The sequence below is a fragment of the Neophocaena asiaeorientalis genome, unplaced genomic scaffold (assembly GCF_003031525.2).
Source record: "Neophocaena asiaeorientalis asiaeorientalis breed wild unplaced genomic scaffold, Neophocaena_asiaeorientalis_V1.1 scaffold558, whole genome shotgun sequence".
NCBI classification, from domain to species: Eukaryota; Metazoa; Chordata; class Mammalia; order Artiodactyla; family Phocoenidae; genus Neophocaena; species Neophocaena asiaeorientalis.
Window position 1 is genome coordinate 1,368,768 of NW_020172780.1, and position 18,447 is coordinate 1,387,214.

At 45.5% G+C, this 18,447-nt stretch overlaps 1 protein-coding gene across 6 annotated transcripts in view; it reads right to left on the reverse strand.

The window, feature by feature from the left end:
* Nucleotides 1–18,447, reverse strand: part of FGD3 (FYVE, RhoGEF and PH domain containing 3) — a 46,875-nt gene that overhangs the window by 18,547 nt on the left and 9,881 nt on the right. For 4 of the 6 annotated variants that reach the window (XM_024741338.1, XM_024741335.1, XM_024741339.1 and 1 more), the window contains exons 2-9: nucleotides 16,337–16,521; nucleotides 16,059–16,187; nucleotides 14,931–15,450; nucleotides 5,081–5,170; nucleotides 4,235–4,371; nucleotides 2,485–2,641; nucleotides 922–1,060; nucleotides 281–339 (exon numbers count right to left, since the gene is read on the reverse strand). In XM_024741338.1, coding sequence (XP_024597106.1) covers nucleotides 281–339; nucleotides 922–1,060; nucleotides 2,485–2,641; nucleotides 4,235–4,371; nucleotides 5,081–5,170; nucleotides 14,931–15,401 — 1,053 coding nt within the window. In that variant the 5' untranslated portion in view covers nucleotides 15,402–15,450; nucleotides 16,059–16,187; nucleotides 16,337–16,521. The remainder of the gene's footprint in view (nucleotides 1–280; nucleotides 340–921; nucleotides 1,061–2,484; nucleotides 2,642–4,234; nucleotides 4,372–5,080; nucleotides 5,171–14,930; nucleotides 15,451–16,058; nucleotides 16,188–16,336; nucleotides 16,522–18,447) is intronic. The other 2 variants (XM_024741337.1, XM_024741336.1) reach the window with 2 other exon arrangements.

Sequence of the window (18,447 nt, forward strand, 5' to 3'; positions counted from 1 at the left end):
CTTCATGTAGAGTGATTTAATCCCTACAACAGCCCAATGAAACAGATTCTGTCAGTGACCTCATTTTACAGATGGGGAAACTGAGGCATGGAGTGCTATATAACTTACCAGCAATCACCAAGCTAGTAAGGGACAGGCCTGTCTGGCTCTCAGTGGAGTCTCTGTCTTCCTGGGGGACAGGTGGGTAAGTATGCATGCTGACAGTGCCTGGCCCACCCTTTGCCCTCCCTGCCCCAAACTACTGGTCCCTTGGGCATCTTCCAGGGTTGCCCACACTCACCATTTTCCGAATGGCAGCGTTGGAGTGGTTGGCAGCTGTGGAGATGAGCTCCAAGGACCCTGCAGGAAGAAGACAGAGTCAAGCTGCAGGGCGCCTGGTGGCTCCACCCAGGTAGTCGCCCCACGAGGCTTAGTGTCAGGTTCTGCCCTGCTCCTGCCCTTTCCCACGGCTGTACCAGGCTGCTCATGAGACCTGGCCCTGGGTGTGGGGATGCGACCCTGCAGATGCATCCCATTTGCTGGGGGTCCGCTGGGGCTGGCATGCCACTCCCCTGTGCAGACCTTGCCCCATGCTGCCTGCCAGCTGCTGCCCATGCACCAGGAGCAGCCTTGCCAGCCCCATAAGGTCCTCCGTGAGGCCTAAGCTCTGCCAACACTTAGCAGCCCCCTCCACAGAACCATCATCCACCCCTCGCACTGCAATGGGGGCAGGGGCGGTTTTCCCTTACACTCAGACTCTCAGTCACCTCCTTGTTTAGGGGTCACTTGGAGCTCTCTCTGTCTCTCTGTCTCTGTCTCTGTCTACCTCTTTGTCTCTCTCTTTCTGTCTCTGACTCTCTGTCTCTCTCAGTGTGGGTTTTCAGCAGGGGCCCCAGCTCCCACCGCCCAGGAGCCCCTCAGCCTGTGGCCGGCTTGGCTCACTCTCTGCATCCTTCCAGTCTGGGGCATCCTCTGGGAGCCTCTTCAGATAGTCCTTGAGCAGCAGCTCATAGCGGGGGACCCTCTGCACGGGCTCCAGCATATGGTGCTGCAGCGTCAGGTTTCCGCACATCTCCTGCTTCTGTGGGGGAGATAGAGGCAGTGTGGGGCACCCCTGGACACACATGTGGATCCCCCAGGAGGCTGCCTGGAGTACTGTACCCAAATGACTGCAGACCGCATCTTACAGCAGAGGAAACTGAAGTTTGGAGAGGTTGAATGATGGAGTAAGGAGCTGGACCCCAGGCAGGCCTGCTCTAGACCCAGCGCTGGCCTTTTTATACACATCCTCATTGGAGACTGTTCTGTGGGGACAGCTGGGAGGACCCAGACATAAGTGAGGGGGTGAGCGTGCAAGGAGTGCAGGCAAAAGGAGAGAAGGAAACACTCTGATAGTATCAGAGCTATCCTCTCTGGGGAGGGACAGGGATGCTGAGAGATGCAGGGGGATCTAGGACCCTATGCTGAGAAATCATGGGTGACTTGATTACAGTGGGATCTGGGGAAAACACAGAAAGTTATCAAGGGGCCACCCCAAATCCGAGCCTGGCCTCCAAACACTCAGCACAGAGGGACTCTGTACCCATTAACCCTTCAGGGTACAGTGAGGAATGTAGGTGCACGTATGCATGTGTGAACACATATGTATGTACACATATGCACATGTGCCTATGTATTACGTGTGCACATGTATGCATGTATGTGCATGTGGCACATACTTGAAATATTTTTTAAAGAATTACTTTATTTAAAACTGGTGAATGTGGCTAATTAAAACCCCAAAATTTTGTATGGAAAACAAAATCATACATAAAGTTAAAAAATAAAACATCAATGGAGAAAAATAATTTGCAACACATTTGACAGTTAACAGCTTACATTCTTAACATATAAAAACCTCATGAATCAGTAAGAAAAAGACCAACATGGCAGTAGACAACAGCAACCAGAGGTGTGAACAGGCTGTTTGCAGAAAAAGAGAAAGAAAAGATCAATGCAACATTTTCCTAAGTGCTTCCACTAGCCATTGAGAGATGCTGTGGAGGGAGACCAGCAAGTTTGGATCCAGGTCCTATTGAATTATAGTTTCTGATGATATAGATCGCACAAACTTTTTTTTTTTCTTGCGGTACGTGAGCCTCTCACTGTTGTGGTCTCTCCCGTTGCGGAGCACAGGCTTCGGACGCGCAGGTTCAGCGGCCATGGCTCACGGGCCCAGCCACTCCACGGCATGTGGGATCTTCCCGGACCGGGGCACGAACCCGTGTCCCCTGAATCGGCAGGCGGACTCTCAACCACTGCGCCACCAGGGAAGCCCTGCACAAACTTTTTGAGCCACGATTTCCTCACCCATGAAATGAGAATGATGATTTGTCCCTGGAAGTTATTTTAAGGATCAAAGCATCAATAGAGCATCTGGACACATCCCACAATTTTACTGATTTTCTCCGTGTTGAAACACAAAGCCAGCACTGTGCCCATGAAGCAGAGGTGGGACCGCCCTACCTGGATGCCTTGGACAGTGTCCTTAAATACCGGTGAGCGCTGGGTCCAGGTGCTCACCAGCTCCACGGCCCGGTCAAAGTTCTTGACATATTCACCATACATCTTGAGGAATGGGGCCAGCTTCTGCAGGATGTCTCCAAGCCGGGGGTTTGTGTCCCTTTGTGGGGGAGTGAGTGAGATCGTCAGGCAAACAGCTCCACTGAAGTGCCAGGGTGAGACAGGGACTTCACCAGGGAGCTATGGGACAATGGCCTGACTCCCAGCTCTGTGTGATGGTGGGCAAACTGGTCACCTCCCCTAAGCCTTACTTTCCTTCTCTGTATCACATGGGATGGAAAATAGTGTGTTACCTAGAGGATCATGTAAAGTACTTCAACCATGCAGTCATAGAACGATTGCTCAAGACCAGGAGTTGTTAGTAATAATGGAATCACTTTAATGATGAGCCACAGTTATCAAAAAGAATCAAGAAAACCCCATTATACTTCTTCTATATGAGCAAAGATTAGGAACAATGGGGCAATCTAACTCTGGCAATGTCATGGGAAAGCAGCACCATGTAATAATGAATGGTTTGGACAGGGATTTGGAAATAAATTTCAAGGAGCAGAAAATATATAACCTTTGACCTTAGAACTGTGGGGGATTTATCCTAAAGAAATAATCAAAAAGAAGAAAAAAAGACATATGCATAAAGTCATCCTTGGCAGCATTACTAGGAACATGCACTCAGAGGCCCACCACCTGTGAAGACGGATGGGCAAGCTGCTGGACTCTCGCACCCTTATTACACAAGGAGTGTCTGTGTGCTGACAGTCACTCCAGGGCCTTGAGGAGAAAACTTATATCTAGCAGGTGTGCACTGCATCAGCCAGAAAGCCAATCTAGCCCTGAGCTTTAACCTCATGGCCTTGGACACAGTATAACCTGCTCTGCAGGTGGAGCATGTCTTTCTAAATATTTACAAATTGCCCTGGACCCCTGCTGAGCCTTGCAGGTGCAGGGACAACCCCCAATCAAGCCCCCTGGCCTCTGTGTTCTCCCTGGCCTGGCTGCAGCTTGGAAATGGCCTCTTCTCTTACCACAGAACCACACACTGGCTCAAGCCAGGCCAGTGAAGAGGGGAGACAGCAGAGACCCCAAAGCAAAGCTGCAGCAGCACCCAGAACAGAGAGGGAAGCACATAATATGGAGAATGGCAAGCTGGGGGCCATGCCTGTAATGTTTTATTATCATTTCTTACAGCTGGGCAGTCCCTCTGCCACAAATGAACGGAAGCGGCAGAGGGACAGAGGGACAGCCCTCTGGGGACACTGCTGAGGAAGAAAAACATCTCATTTTTTAAAGCAGAGGTGCAATATACACTAGGAGGGAAGATAAACCAATAAGCACTGTCTATTCACTGGTGTTTGCAGATGGCAAACCTCATTTAAATTCCACAAAGCCCTGAGCAGGTATTAAAGTCCTTTTAATTTGCAGATGAAGAAGCTAAGACACTGAGAGGGCTTGGGGTCAGGGTTGGCCCAGGACCCTACAGAAAGAGAGCCCAGGGCACTATGAGACAGGCTCCCCAGGTGTCTCCTGGCTTTTGGGCATACAAACCCCAGATTTAGAGGCTGCTTGGCAGACAGTATTCAACAAAACCACTGCAATAGTGTCACCATGACCCTCAACCACCAAGGGCATTGGAGCCAGACTCCCTGGGAGATGCCAGTCCCTACACTTCCCAGGCACCATGAGCTGCACTTACCACTCATTCATGATCCGTGTCTGCAGCTCAGGAAGGAGGAACTTCCCGTGGAAGCAATAGATGGAGGAGATGTTAGAGAAGATGCCTGTGGTGACTTCCGAAGGGATCCCTGCTTCCATCAGTCGGGTGCAGAAAACCTGGGCACGGAGAAGCCCATGCAGTGGTCACTGAGTGTGGGTCACTGCAGATGGTTACGATCATGCTTCTGCTGCAGGTATGGGAGCTCAAGAGAGGCTGCTGTTGCCTTATGTTTTCTTAGTGAACCTTCCACTTCATCAAACTGGCTCAAAGAACCTTATGGTCTTAAAGCAAGCTTACTTATGGCTAAGAATTGGGGGGTGAGGCAGGGACAGTCCCCTCTAGATGGGGACAGGCCATCTTTCTTCCATCTGCCCTTCAAGGGAAATGGATGGTCCTGATTTCCTTTCTTTGCTTTGTGAGCTACAAACAGAAGAAGCACCTGTCAAAACCCAGTTTCTGTTGCAGTTTTACTTCCTGTGCTCATAAACCCCACGTTGCCAGGTGGACAGGGAGAGTGCCAACTACTTTCCCAACTATTTGTGCAGGAAGATGTCCAGAGGCCATTTACATGCTCAGATAATTTAACTGCCAAGAAGAAAAAAACCCCAAGGTGACTGGATGAGACCATTGCCCCAAAGCCACAAGTTCTGAAAGCAAAAACTAAGACTTTCTGGAGGAGACTTAAATTTGTCCAAGTTTTAGTATTCATGCCAGTCATACTCCAACTGCAAGCCCTAGCCAATGCTAAGAGAGAAAGTTTGCCTCTGAAACTGTCCACTGAAACTCTGGAAGTGGACAAAGGCAGGCCCAAGCCAGGAGGGCTACCTGGTCTAGCAGGTGTAGACGCTTCACGTAGGTCTCCTCAGTATGCAGCAGCTCCTGGGCAATGTGGAGCAGCTTCTGGGGCTCAGCGCACTGTGAAGAGAAGAGCCATAGCTCACCTAGGGAAGATGAGTTTGGGGGAGGCAGCATATGACAAAGGCTACCCGCTGTATGCCAGGGATGACCAGGGGCCCCAAAAGACCAGAGGAAGCTGCTGGGACTGGGATGTGGGGCTCAGTTCTCGCAGATGGAATTTCCAGGGAAGTTTCTGGGGAAGACATAATAGTTTCTACCAACCCCCCCAAACCTTCTGCAGCCCAGAGAGAACTCTATCTTCCCGGGGCTTTAACTACAGAGGAGCTGCAATAGCCACATCAAAATATATTGTGGAGTGACATCAGCAAGGTGGCAGATTAGAAAGCTACAGGCCCTCCCAACAGGCACATGAAAAGATGCTCCACATTGCTAATTATTAGAGAAATACAAATCAAAACTGTAATGAGGTACCACCTCACACTGGTCAGAATGGCCATCGTTAGAAAGTCTACAAATAAGAAATGCTAGAGAGGGTGTGGAGAAAAGGGAAACCTTCTACACTGAGAATGTAAATTTGTGCAGCCACTATGGAGGTCCCTCAAAAAACTAAAAATAGAGTTGCTATATAATTTTGCAATCCCACTCCTGGGCATACATTCAGACAAAACTATAATTCAAAAAGATACATGCACCCCAATGTTCATTGCAGCACTATTTACAATAGCCAAGACATGGAAACAACCTAAATGTCCATCAAAAGATTAATGGATAAAGGAGATGCGGTACATATATACAATGGAATATTACTCAGCCATTAAAAAGAATGAAATAATGCCATTTGTAGCAACATGCGCTAGAGATTATCACACTAAGTGAAGTAAGCCAGACAGAGAAAGCCCATATGATATCGCTTATATGTGGAATCTAAAATATGACACAAATGAAATTATCTATGAAACAGAAACAGGCTCACAGACATAGAGAACAGACCTGTGGTTGCCAAAGGTGGGGGAAGGGATGAATTGGGAGTTTGGGATTAGCAAATGCAAACTACTATATATAGAATGGATAAACAAGGTCCTAGTGTATAGCACAGGGAACTATATTCAATATCTTGTGATAAACCATAATGGAAAAGAATATTTTAAAAATATATATGTATATATATAACTGAATCACTTTGCTGTGCAGTAGAAATTAACACAGCATCGTAAATAAACTATACTTCAAGAAAATATATTAAAAAAAAAAAGAAAGTTATAGGCCCTCCTTCCCCCACACATGAGTTAACAATATACAAACAAGAATACCTCTGTGGAAACTCTGGAGACCAGCTGAGAAGCTACAGCTTCCAAGGCATTGTAAAACTAAGAAGAGATTCTATCAAATAGAGAATGAAAATTGGCATGTTTGGAACACCCTTTTGTGTTCCTCCCCCATGCAGCATAGCACAGCACAACTGGGAAGAACCGCCCCCCCCCCCCGCCCCGGCTAGGGCTCCTCCCTCAAGATGGAAACAAAGGAGTGAACTGTGCATCCAAAATTTTGGCTCATCTGGAAGCTGCCTGAGGGACTGGTTTCTGTCTTGCCTGATTTGGAATGCTGTCATGACCAGCGCCAGAGTTGGAAAACAGAGGCAAGCAGCATGTTAGAGCTGATGTTCTGCAGGCAGATGCCAGGAGAGCAGGAGATCAGAAAAATTTTAATAGGTCTTAGAAATTCCAGCCTGATTGGCTAAGGTTTTCCCTGCACAAAGCCAGCATGCAAAGACTGGAGAGATGGTTGTTTTTCAGATGCCCAAATTCCAGCAAAAATTTACAAAGAAACAGGGAAACATAGTGTGATTAAAGGAACAAAATAAAATTCCAGAAACCAAACCTAAAGAAACGTAGCTCTATGAGCTGCCTGTAAAAACTATTAAATACCTGTCATATAGATGCTCAATGAACTAAAAAAGAACACAGACAACTAAGTGAAATCAGGAAAGTGATGCATGAACAGAATATCAATAAAGAGATAAAAACTATTTTAAAAAAAAGAGCCAAACAGAAACTCTAGAACTGAAAATTGCAATAACTAGACTGAAAAGTTCAAGCTAGGTCATTTGAAATCATAAATCAGAGAAACAAAAAGAAAAAACAATGAAGAAAGCAAAGAGAGCCTAAGAAACTTATGGGATACTACCCAAGGGACCAATATATGCATTTTGGGAGTCAAGTACAGCATACTTGAAGAATTAGTGGCTAAAAATGTCCCAAATATGAGGAAAGAAATGGACATATGAATTCAAGAAGCTCACAGAACTCCAAATGGGATAAATCCAAAGAACCACACTGGGACACATTATAATAAAAAAAAGGGGGGGTGGGAGGAGTGGGATGATATATTTAAAGTACTGAAAGAAAAATAAAACTGTCAACCAAGAATATGTATCCAGCAAAGCCATCTTTCAAAAATGAAGAAGATGATACCAAAACCAGATAAACATATCACAAAAAAAGAAAATTACAGGCCAGTATCACTGACAAACATACACACAAAAATCCTCAACTAAATACTAGCAAACCGAATCTAACAACACATTAAAAAGTTCATACACCATGATCAAATGGGATTTATCCCAGGGATGCAAGGATTCTTCAGTATACACAAATCAATTCCTGTGATACACATATTAACAAATTGAAGAATAAAAACCATATGATCACCTCAACAGATGCAGAAAAAGCTTTTGACAAAATTCAACACCCATTTATGATAAAAACTCTCCAGAAAGTGGGCATAGAGGGAACCTACCTCAACATAATAAAGGCCATATATGACAAATGCACAGCAAATATTATTCTTAATGGTGAAAAACTGAAAGCATTTCCTCTAAAATCAGGAACAAGACAAGGGTGCCCACCCTCGCCAACATTATCAAACATAGTTTTGGAAGTCCTAGCCATGGCAATCAGAGAAGAAAAAGAAATAAAAGGAATCCCAATTGGTAAAGAAGAAGTAAAACTGTCACTGTTTGCAGATGACATGATACTATACACAGAAAATCTTAAAGATGCCACCAGAAAATTACTAGACCTAATCAATGAATTTGATAAAGTTGCAGGATACAAAATTAATGCACAGAAATCTCTTGCATTCCTATACACTAACAATGAAAGATCAGAAAGAGAAACTAAGGAAACAATCCCATTTACCATTGCAACAAAAAGAATAAAATACCTAGGAAAAAACCTACCTAAGGAGGTAAAAGACCTGTACATAGAAAACGATAAGATACTGGTGAAAGAAATCAAAGATGACACAAGAAGATGGAGAGATATACCATGTTCTCGGATTGAAAGAATCCACACTGTGAAAATGACTATACTACCCAAAGCAATCTACAGATTCAATGTAATCCCTATCAAATTACCAAGGGCATTTTTCACAGAACAAGAACAAAAATTTTACAATTTGTTTGGAAACCCAAAAGACCTCAGATAGCAAAAGCAATCTTGAGAAACAAAATTGGAGCTGAAGGAATCAGGCTCCCTGACTTCAGACTATACTACAAAGCTACAGTCATCAAAACAGATGGTACTGGCACAAAAACAGAAATATAGATCAATGGAAGAGGGTCAAAAGCCCAGAGATAAACCCACGCACCTATGGTCACCTAATCTATGACAAAGGGGGCCAGAATATACAATGGAGCAGAGATAGCCTCTTCAATAAGTGATGCTGGGAAAACTGGACAGCTACATGTAAAAGAATGAAATTAGAACACTCCCTAACATACATAAAAATAAAGTCAAAATGGATTAAAGACCTAAATGTAAGGCCAGACTGTATAAAACTCTTGGAGGAAAACATAAGAAGAACACTCTTTGACATAAATTGCAGCAAGACCTTTTTTGACCCATGTCCTAGAGTAATGAGAACAAAAACAAAAGTAAACAAATGGGACCTAATGAAACTTAAACCTTTTGCACAGCAAAGGAAACCATAAACAAGACGAAAAGACAACCCTCAGAATGGGAGAAAATATCTGCAAATGAAGCAACTGACAAAGGATTAATCTCCAAAATATACAAGCAGCTCATGCAGCTCAATATCAAAAAAGCAACCAACCCAGTCCAAAAATGGGCAGAAGATCTAAATAGACATTTCTCCAAAGAAGATATACAGATGGCCAACAAACACATGAAAGGATGCTCAACATCACTAATTATTAGAAAAATGCAAGTCAAAACTACAATGAGGTATCACCTCACACTGGTCAGAATGGCTATCATCAAAAAATCTACAAACAATAGGACTTTCCTGGTAGCGCAGTGGTTAAGAATCCACCTGCCAATGCAGGGGACATGGGTTCGAGCCCTGGTCCAGGAAGATCCCATGTGCCACAGAGCAACTAAGCCTGTGCACCACAACTACTGAGCCTGCACTCTAGAGCCCGTGAGCCACAACTACTGAAGCCTGCGCACTTAGAGTCCATGCTCCACAACAAGAGAAGGCACCACAGCGAGAAGCCCACACACCTCAATGAAGAGTAGGCCCCGCTCGCCGCAACTAGAGAAAGCCTGTGTACAGCAACGAAAATCCAAAGCAGCCAAAAAGAAGAAGAAAAAAAAAACTACAGACAGTAAATGCTGGAGAGGGTGTGGAGAAAAGGGAACCCTCTTGCACTGTTGTGGCAATGTAAATTGATGCAGCCAGTATGGAGAACAGTATGGAGATTCCTTAAAAAACTAAAAATAGAACTACCATATGACCCAGCAATCCCTCTACTGGGCACATACCCAGAGAAAACCATAATTCAAAAAGATACATGCTCCCCAATGTTCATTGCAGCACTATTTACAATAGCCAGGACATGGAAGCAACCTAAATGTCCATCAACAGACGAATGAATATAGAAGATGTGGTACATATATGCAATGGAATATTACTCAGCCATAAAAAGGAGCAAAACTGGGTCATTTGTAGAGACATGGATGGACCTAGGGACTGTCATACAGAGCGAAGTAAGTCAGAAAGAGAAAAACAAATATCGTATATTAATGCATGTATGTGGAATCTGAAAAAATTGGTATAGCCAATCTTATTTACAAAGCAGAAATAGAGACACAGAAGTAGAGAACAAACATATGGATTCCAAGGGGGAAGTGGGGGATGGGATGAATTGGGAGATTGTGATTAACATATAAACACTATTGATACTATGTATAAAATAGATAACTAATGAGAACCTACTGTATAGCTCAAGGAACTCTACTCAGTGCTCCGTGGTGGCCTAAATGAGAAGGAAATCCAAAAAAGAGGGGATATATGTATCTATATAGCTGATTCACTTTGCTGTACAGCATAAACTAACACATTGTAAAGCAACTATACTCCAATTTATAAAATAAAAAATATATAATAATAAAAATTTTTTAAATGAAGAAGAAATTAAGACTTTCCCAAATAAACAGAAGATAAAGAGTTCATTACCACTAGACCTGCCATACAAGAAATGCTAAAGTAAGTCCTTCAAGTTGTGAAAAGATGGTAGATAGCAACATGAAGCTGTACAAAAATATAAGGTTCTTCAATAAGGGTAAATGCATGAACAAATATAGTAGCCTGTACTATCATAATTTTGGCAGAAAATAACACAAAAAGGACAAAAACATTTAAAAGCTATAAATCTATGTGAAAGTACATACTATATATATAAATACATAATTTGTGACATCAATAACATAGAGTGTCTGGGAGGGGGAGCTGTAAAGGAGTAGAGTTTTTGTATATCATTGAAGTTAAGTTTTGTTCAGCTTAAAATAAAATGTTATACAGATGAAAAGATGCTCAACATCACTAATTATTAGAAAAATGCAAATCAAAACTACAATGAGGTATTACCTCACACCAGTCAGAATGGCCATCAGCAAAAAGTCACAAAAACTAAATGCTGGAGAGGGCATGGAGAAAAGGGAGCCCTCTTGCCCTGTTGGTGGGAATGTAAATTGATACCTCCACTGTGGGGAATAGAATGGAATGTCCTTAGAAAACTAAAAATAGAACTACCATATGACCCAGCAATCCCACTACTGGGCTTATACCCTGAGAAAACCATAGTTCAAAAAGACACATGTACCCCAACATTCATTGTGGCACTATTTACAATAGCCGTGACGTGGAAACAGCTTAAATGTCCTTCGACAGATGAATGGATAAAGAAGATGTGGCATATTTATACAATGGAATATTAGCCATAAAAAAGAACAAATTGGGTCATTTGTAGAGATGTGGATGGACCTAGAGTCTGTCATACATAGTGGAGTAAGTCAGAAAGAGAAAAACTAATATCAAATATTACCGCATATACGTGGAATCTAGAAAAATGGTACAGATGAACCTATTTGCAGGGCAGGAATAGAGATACAGGTGTAGAGAATGGACATGTGGACACAGGGGAGGGGAAGGGGAGGGTGGGATGAATTGGGAGATTAGGTTTGACATAAATACACTACCATGTGTAAAATAGATAGCTAGTGGGAACATGTGGTATAGCACAGGGAGCTCTGCTCAGTGCTCTGATGACCTAGATGCGTGGGATGGGGGTGGGTGGGAGAGAGGTGCAAGAGGGAGGGAATATATGTATACATATAGCTAATTTACTTTGTTGTACAGCAGAAACCAACATAACATTGTAAAGCAATTATACCCCAATAAAAAATAAAAAGCAGATGGAAGATCTTTAAAAAAGTAAAATACCATAACTTTAACTATTTTATGTAATTGCAATAGAAAAAATATATAGAATATACTCAAGAGGCAATGAGAAGGGAATCAAGCATATTATTACAAAAAAATCAATTAAACTTAAAAAAGGAAAGCAGTAAGATAGGGACAAAAAAGCTACAAAACATACAGAAAACAATGAAGAAAGCAATAGTAAGTCCTTCCCTACCAGGAATTACTTTAAATGTAAATGAATTAAACTCCCCAATCAAAAGATATGGATTGATTGAACAGGTTAAAAATAAAATCCAATTATATGCTACCCACAAGAAATTCACTTTAGATTTAAGGACATACATAGACTGAAAGTGAAAGATGGAAACAGATATTTCATGGAAATTGTAAACAAAAGAGATCACGAGTGGCCATATTTACATCAGACAAATGAACTTTATGACCTTTTTTTTTTCTTTTTTTTGTGGTACGCGGGCCTCTCACTGTTGTGGCCTCTTCCATTGCGGAGCACAGGCTCCGGACGTGCAGGCTCAGCAGCCATGACTCACAGGCCTAGCTGCTCCATGCATGTGGGATCTTCCCGGACCGGGGCATGAACCCGTGTCCCTTGCATCGGCAGGTGGACTGTCAACCACTGCGCCACCAGGGAAGCCCCAGACAAATGGACTTTAAATTAAAAAACCATTACACAGTACAAAGAAAGACATTATATAATGTTAAAAGGACCAATTCACCAAGAAGGTATAACAATTATAAATATTTATTCATCAAACCTCAGAGCTCCTAAATATATGAAGCAAACTTTGGCAGAATTGAAGCAAGAAACAGATAGCAACAGAAGAATAGTAGGAGATGTCAGTACTCTACTTTCAATACTGGATAGGACATGCAAAACATCAATAAGGAAGCAGGGGATTTGAATAATACTGTAGAACAAATGAACCTAACAAACATATGCAGAATATTCCATATAACAACGGCAGAACATACATTCTTCTCAAGTGCACACAGAGCGTTCTCCAGGTCAAACCACGTGTTAGGCCACAAAACAAGTATTAACAAATTCAAGAAGATTGAAATCATATAAAATATCTTTTCCAATCACAACAGAATGAAACTAGAAATCAACAGCACAGAGAAAACTGGAAAATCCACAGATTTGTAGAAATTAGACAATACGCACTTAAACAGGAGTCAGTAATAGAGATTAGAACAGAGATAAATGAAACAGAGGGTAGAAAAACAAAGGGAAAAAACCAACAAAACTAAGAGTTGTTTTTTGAAAAGATAAACAAAATTAACAAACCTTTAGCTAGACTTACCAAAAAAATGAGAGAGAACTCAAATAAATAAAATGAAAGAGGAAATATTACAATTGATACTAAGTTGAATACAAGGGATCAGAAGAGACGGCTCTGAAAAATTAAATGCCAACAATTGGATAAGCTAAAAGAAATAGATAAATTCCTAGAAACACACAACCTACCAAGACTGAGTCATGAAGAAATAGAAAATTTGCACAGACCGATAACAAGTAAGGAGGTTCAATAAGCCATAAAAAACTTCCCAACAAAGAAAAGCCCAGAAACAGATAGCTTCACTGGGAAATTAATACCAATTGTTCTCAAATTTTTCCCAGAAAATTAAAGAATAAGGAACACTTCCTAACTCATTCCATGAGACCAGCATTATCCTGATACCAAAACTTTGGGGCCTTGTTGACCCTGGAGGGACTGTCCCTCCCAGGGTTCGCTGATTCCTAGAGATGTAAAGGATTCGCCGGCAAGAATGTCTTTCAAGTGCAAACCAACCCATCCAGAGCCCACACCCAACCACCTTCTTTATACTTGCTTTCCCCTATTCCCCTGCCCTAATTACACAAGCTATCCAGGGACAGCCCCTGTGCACAGAACCCACTGAAATTATTCAAACTGGCCAATCTTAAGACTGCTTACCCTGTCTCACCTATCCCTTTCCTCAGAAACCACAATAAAGACTCTACTGTAACTTATATAGTATTTGTACATAAACTATACTTCAATTAAAAGAATAAAATCATTACATGATTAAAAAAAGACTCTTGCTCACAATTTCCACTCCCTCTGCCTCCTGCCCTACCCTGGTGCTTTTCCCTCTGGTTCCCCATGGTGTGGTGTGCCCCCTCCTCTCGGGAACTATGAGTAATATACTGTCTTTAAATGGCAGTCATCTCCTGATTTGTGGGCTTCACCATTCCTGAATAATAATAAAACTTAGCTTAAAACATGCCCCCAGCCCACTCGCTGAGAATTTGGCTTTCAACAGTGCAGGCCTATGGCTGCCCTTTGCCCACGAAGCCTGCCTCTTGATGCGGCCACGTTAGTCCATACCATCTCTACCAGGAGCCAGCAGGTCTGACCCTGGCCAAATGCCACTTGTGCTTGTCTTGGGACCCAGTCACTTGCAGCTTACCTCCGCTGTTCTCCCATGCACAGGCGGTCTCTCTAAGCCGAGGCTGTCGGCTTTACTTCCGTGTCCCCACAAGTCCCAGTGTAGAGCCCAGAGCCCAAAACGCTAAAGGGACACAGATGAGCTTACTTGCAAGGCCGAGCCCCCACGGGCGGGCACGCCTGCTTCCCGGAGCCATCTGCACGGGGCTCCCCTCGCGTGTCTGGGCTCCCTTCCTGACTCTGCCACACACCATGGGAAACCCTGGGGTTTCCCCATTCATAAAATAAGGTGACAAGCATGCTGTCTTCCTCATGGGGGCTCTGCAAGGCAGGCAGCAAGCACTGGCAGAGAGTGGTGGCAGCGCTGTTTCCGCTAAGTTGGACCGCCACAGCCACCCTGGGGTGGGGTCCCTGTGCCACCGTGGGGCCATGGAACTAAGGCTTGGGAGTGAGATCATTGTCTGATGTGTCAGGGAGACCCCTGCCTGTGTGGTCCTTCCCCAGAGCCTGCCCATCAACCCATAGCAGGGGCTTCTCTGAGCATGGTGTCTGAGTGTACACCCTGCTACTGGCACCAGGCCTGGGTGATGGCACTGTAACCTCAAATACCCTCAGAGGAGAGCTCTGCAGCCCCTGACACCTGGGACGGGAAGGTGGCCTACCTTGGCTGGATCCGCGTCAGCCCTCAAGGGGCTATTCTCGGGGTCTGGCTCCTCACTGCTGCCCTCACCCATATCGCTATCGGCCTCCTCCCGTGGGGCCTTGCCACCTGGGGCTGTCTCCAGGTGCAGCCCTTTGATGGTGGGGCCTGGGCCCGCCTCGCTGCCGTCCTCGCAGGAGAAGTGCTCGCCGACCACGCTGCAGGAGGGGCTGTCTATCCCGCTGTCCCGGTTAGGGATCTTAGTGCCGCTGCTGGGCTCACTCACAGAGCCCACGTCCCCCGCAGAGGCCTGGCTGCCAGGGCTCCCGGAGGCAGGGTCACCACAGTGGGCTCCAGGCCCAACAGGGAGCGCTCGGAGCTTCCCCGGGTCTGTGCTTGGATGCTCCAGGGAGGAGCTGCTAGGCCCAGCATCTGGCTCCCCCCGGGTGGCAATGGGGGCTGGGGGCATTGAGGACACCCCTCCTGGCTCCATCCTCAAAGTTGAGTTCTCTGAGCTCTGTGAGGGGCTGGCCGGGGTCTTCCTGTCAGGGAGAAATGAGCATAGTCAATGCCAGCTGGGCCATGGACTAACCCCCAGGTGGGGCCCTCTGGAGAAAATCAACATGGAGGAGGGGGGCTGGGGCTGAGTGTGAAGTGAACACCCTGGTCAGCCTCAGCTGGGTCCTGACTAGGCAGGCTTTGGGGCAATGGCAAGTGGAAAGCATTTTATTCTAAAAATAAATTTCTTCATTAAAAAAAGAAGGAAGAGAGAGAGGGAAGGAGGGAGGGAGAGAGTGAGAAAGAAAGAGAGAAAGAAAGAAAGAAGGAAGGAAGGAAGGAAGGAAAGAAGGGAGGCAAGAAGCAAGGAAAGAAAGAAAGAAAAAAGAGAGAGTGAAAGAAAAAAAAGGAGAGGGAGGAATGAATTCTGTAGCGTGAAGCTACCTGCCCCTCAGTGAATTCAGAATATATGTATAAACGAGTAGCAACGACCACCATGAGCACAGTGAATCTGGTCTGTACTGTGCTTTGGTGTCCGTGGCACTCTATCCTACCATGTAGCTCTGAGGTGAGGCAGGATCCCCATCGAGACCCTCCCTCAATATCACTGTCGATATTCTGTCTGACAGGTGACCTGTCATTTTCCAGAGACCTGGAGGCTGAGGAGGCTGGATCTTGGTTCCCAATTCCTCTTCCTGCTAACCACTGGAGCTACTTCATGCCCTCACATGGTGCCTCTTCTGGAAACCTTTGTGGAGGAAAGGCACCTTCAAGTGTCAGTCTAGGTGCACAGAGAGGGTCAAAGGTGAGACTAGACTGGGAGGAGATTGACATTCCCCAAAATCTTCCACTTGAAACCCCAGTGGAGCTGCAGAGGAGGTCAGGGACCAGGAGCAGCAGTCACTTATTCCTGGCCAATAGGTGGGTTACCTGAGGCTGTCAGACTCCGCAAGGACACTGAGGTGGAAGGGTGGGTGCCAGGCTCCCTGCTGGCTGTGTTCCGGGTCCTTTGAGTTGGCCAGTCCAGGCCTTGCACAAGGTTGGAGGGCTGGGGGGGATTTGCTGAAAATCTTTTTCTTGCCCAGCAGTTTTGAAGAGGAGCAGTTCAGGAGGTTCTAAAAAAAAACGTGAAAGGAGAATGAAAACCACCTTCTCCGCTGGCACTTGGAGCAGCGTGGGTGACAGATGCTCAAGGGAGAACATGGAAGGGCATCGTCATGCCACCACCCAGTGCAGGAGACCCCCGGGCAGGCCATAGAGGTCTGCGGGTGGATGGAGCATGGCTGAGTCCCTGGCCCCCGTGCAGCAGCTTCTAGGCCCTGGCTTAAAACTGGGGCCAGAACTGAGCTTGTCCCCAGTCATGCAGTGACTCAGGGAGAAAGGGTCCCCTTGAGTGTGCAGTGCCCACTGTATCTGAGGAGAGCTGGCTGGCATCTCCACGCACCCTCCCAGACACAGGCACTCACTCAGCTCTGCGGCCAGTGGCTTCTTCACACATTCCCTTCCTCCCTTGCTAAACAAAATAAAGAACCATCGGCGGAGATGCAGTTTCCCCTCTCTGCAACACACACAACCAAAAAGGTGTCCTGAAGCCTGACCCTCGGCCACCCATGCAACAGAAGGGCCTCCGGTCAGAGTGTGCTCAGAAGAGAAACATGAGCCACCTCTGTGCGTGCGTGGCCTTGAGCGCTGGCGAGGCCCCAGGAGTCAAGCACCAACTCCAGCCCCTGTGATAGTCTCCTACGCTCTTGCCTTCCAGTGCAGTCAGATTTCTTCTGAGTGGACCTTTTTTTTTTTTGCTGTACGCGGCCCTCTCACTGTTGTGGCCTCTCCCTTTGCAGAGCACAGGCTCCAGACGTGCAGGCTCAGCGGCCATGGCTCACGGGCCCACCCGCTCCGCGGCATGTGGGATCTTCCCGGACTGGGGCACGAACCCGCGTCCCCTGCATCGGCAGGCGGACTCTCAACCACTGTGCCACCAAGGAAGCCTTGGACCTTTCTTTAAGGGACACTAAAACCAGTGCAGGGTGCACATTTAGTATTGGCTACTGCCACGTTCTTAAAGAGCTTAATGGGGAGAAATATCAAGATTTCTAAACAGAAAATGCATGCTTTGCTACATTTTTCTCATAGCACAGGTGATAAACTCCAGTTTCCGGAAATCAGACATGACACAGCAGTCAAAATATGCCAGATGGAATGCAGGCCACGCTCAGCTTTGGTGTGTCCAATGCAGCCATCTGGTGCCAGGTGGAGTCTGCTGCAATCACACCTCAGGGATTCCTCCTTCTGGTCAAGATGGAATAACAGAAACTGGAGATACTCTCTCCCTGGAAACAACCAAATCATGGATAAAACATACGAAACAACAGTTGAGAGACACCTTACACCAGGCAGCAAAGCGCGGTGCTCCTGAGAGGTGGGTACAAGTGCAGTGATCCCTCTCTCACCCCAGCTTCCTGCCCAGAGAAGGGGATCTCAGGTAGACCTCTGAGTAAGGAGACAGAGCTGGGAGTCCAGGAACATGAAGGCAGCTGAAGGTCACAGGATAGAGCACTAGAGAGAGAGCTGCACAGAGAGAGCGCAGAGAGCTGACAAGGGCCCTTGGAGATGGCTCAGTGCATGTGTGAGGAAACTGCAATGCTGGAGAAAGATCTACGTGAGAGGGTCAAAGGGAACATCGCCTGGTGCTCACACAGGGCAAGGAATATGCCTGTTTCCACCAGCTAGACTGGAAACCCCAAGATCCACAGGGAGTTAGAGAACTTGGAAGGGTCTTGCCTCAGTGTGGGGCATAATTAGCCCCATGGTGAGCTCTGCTCAGGTCCCACCTAATACTGATGAATTTTAACAGGAAAGTCCATCTGTTTACAAACGACTTAACTGCCTCCCTAAACAATGCCTAAGGACAATTATAAGAGCACAAACATATTCAACATCCAGTAAGGTAAGATTTATAGTGTCTGGCATCCAACCAAAAATTACCAGACACGGAGGGCAGGAATACACAACCCATAGTGAGGAGAAAAAGGCAGTGAGTT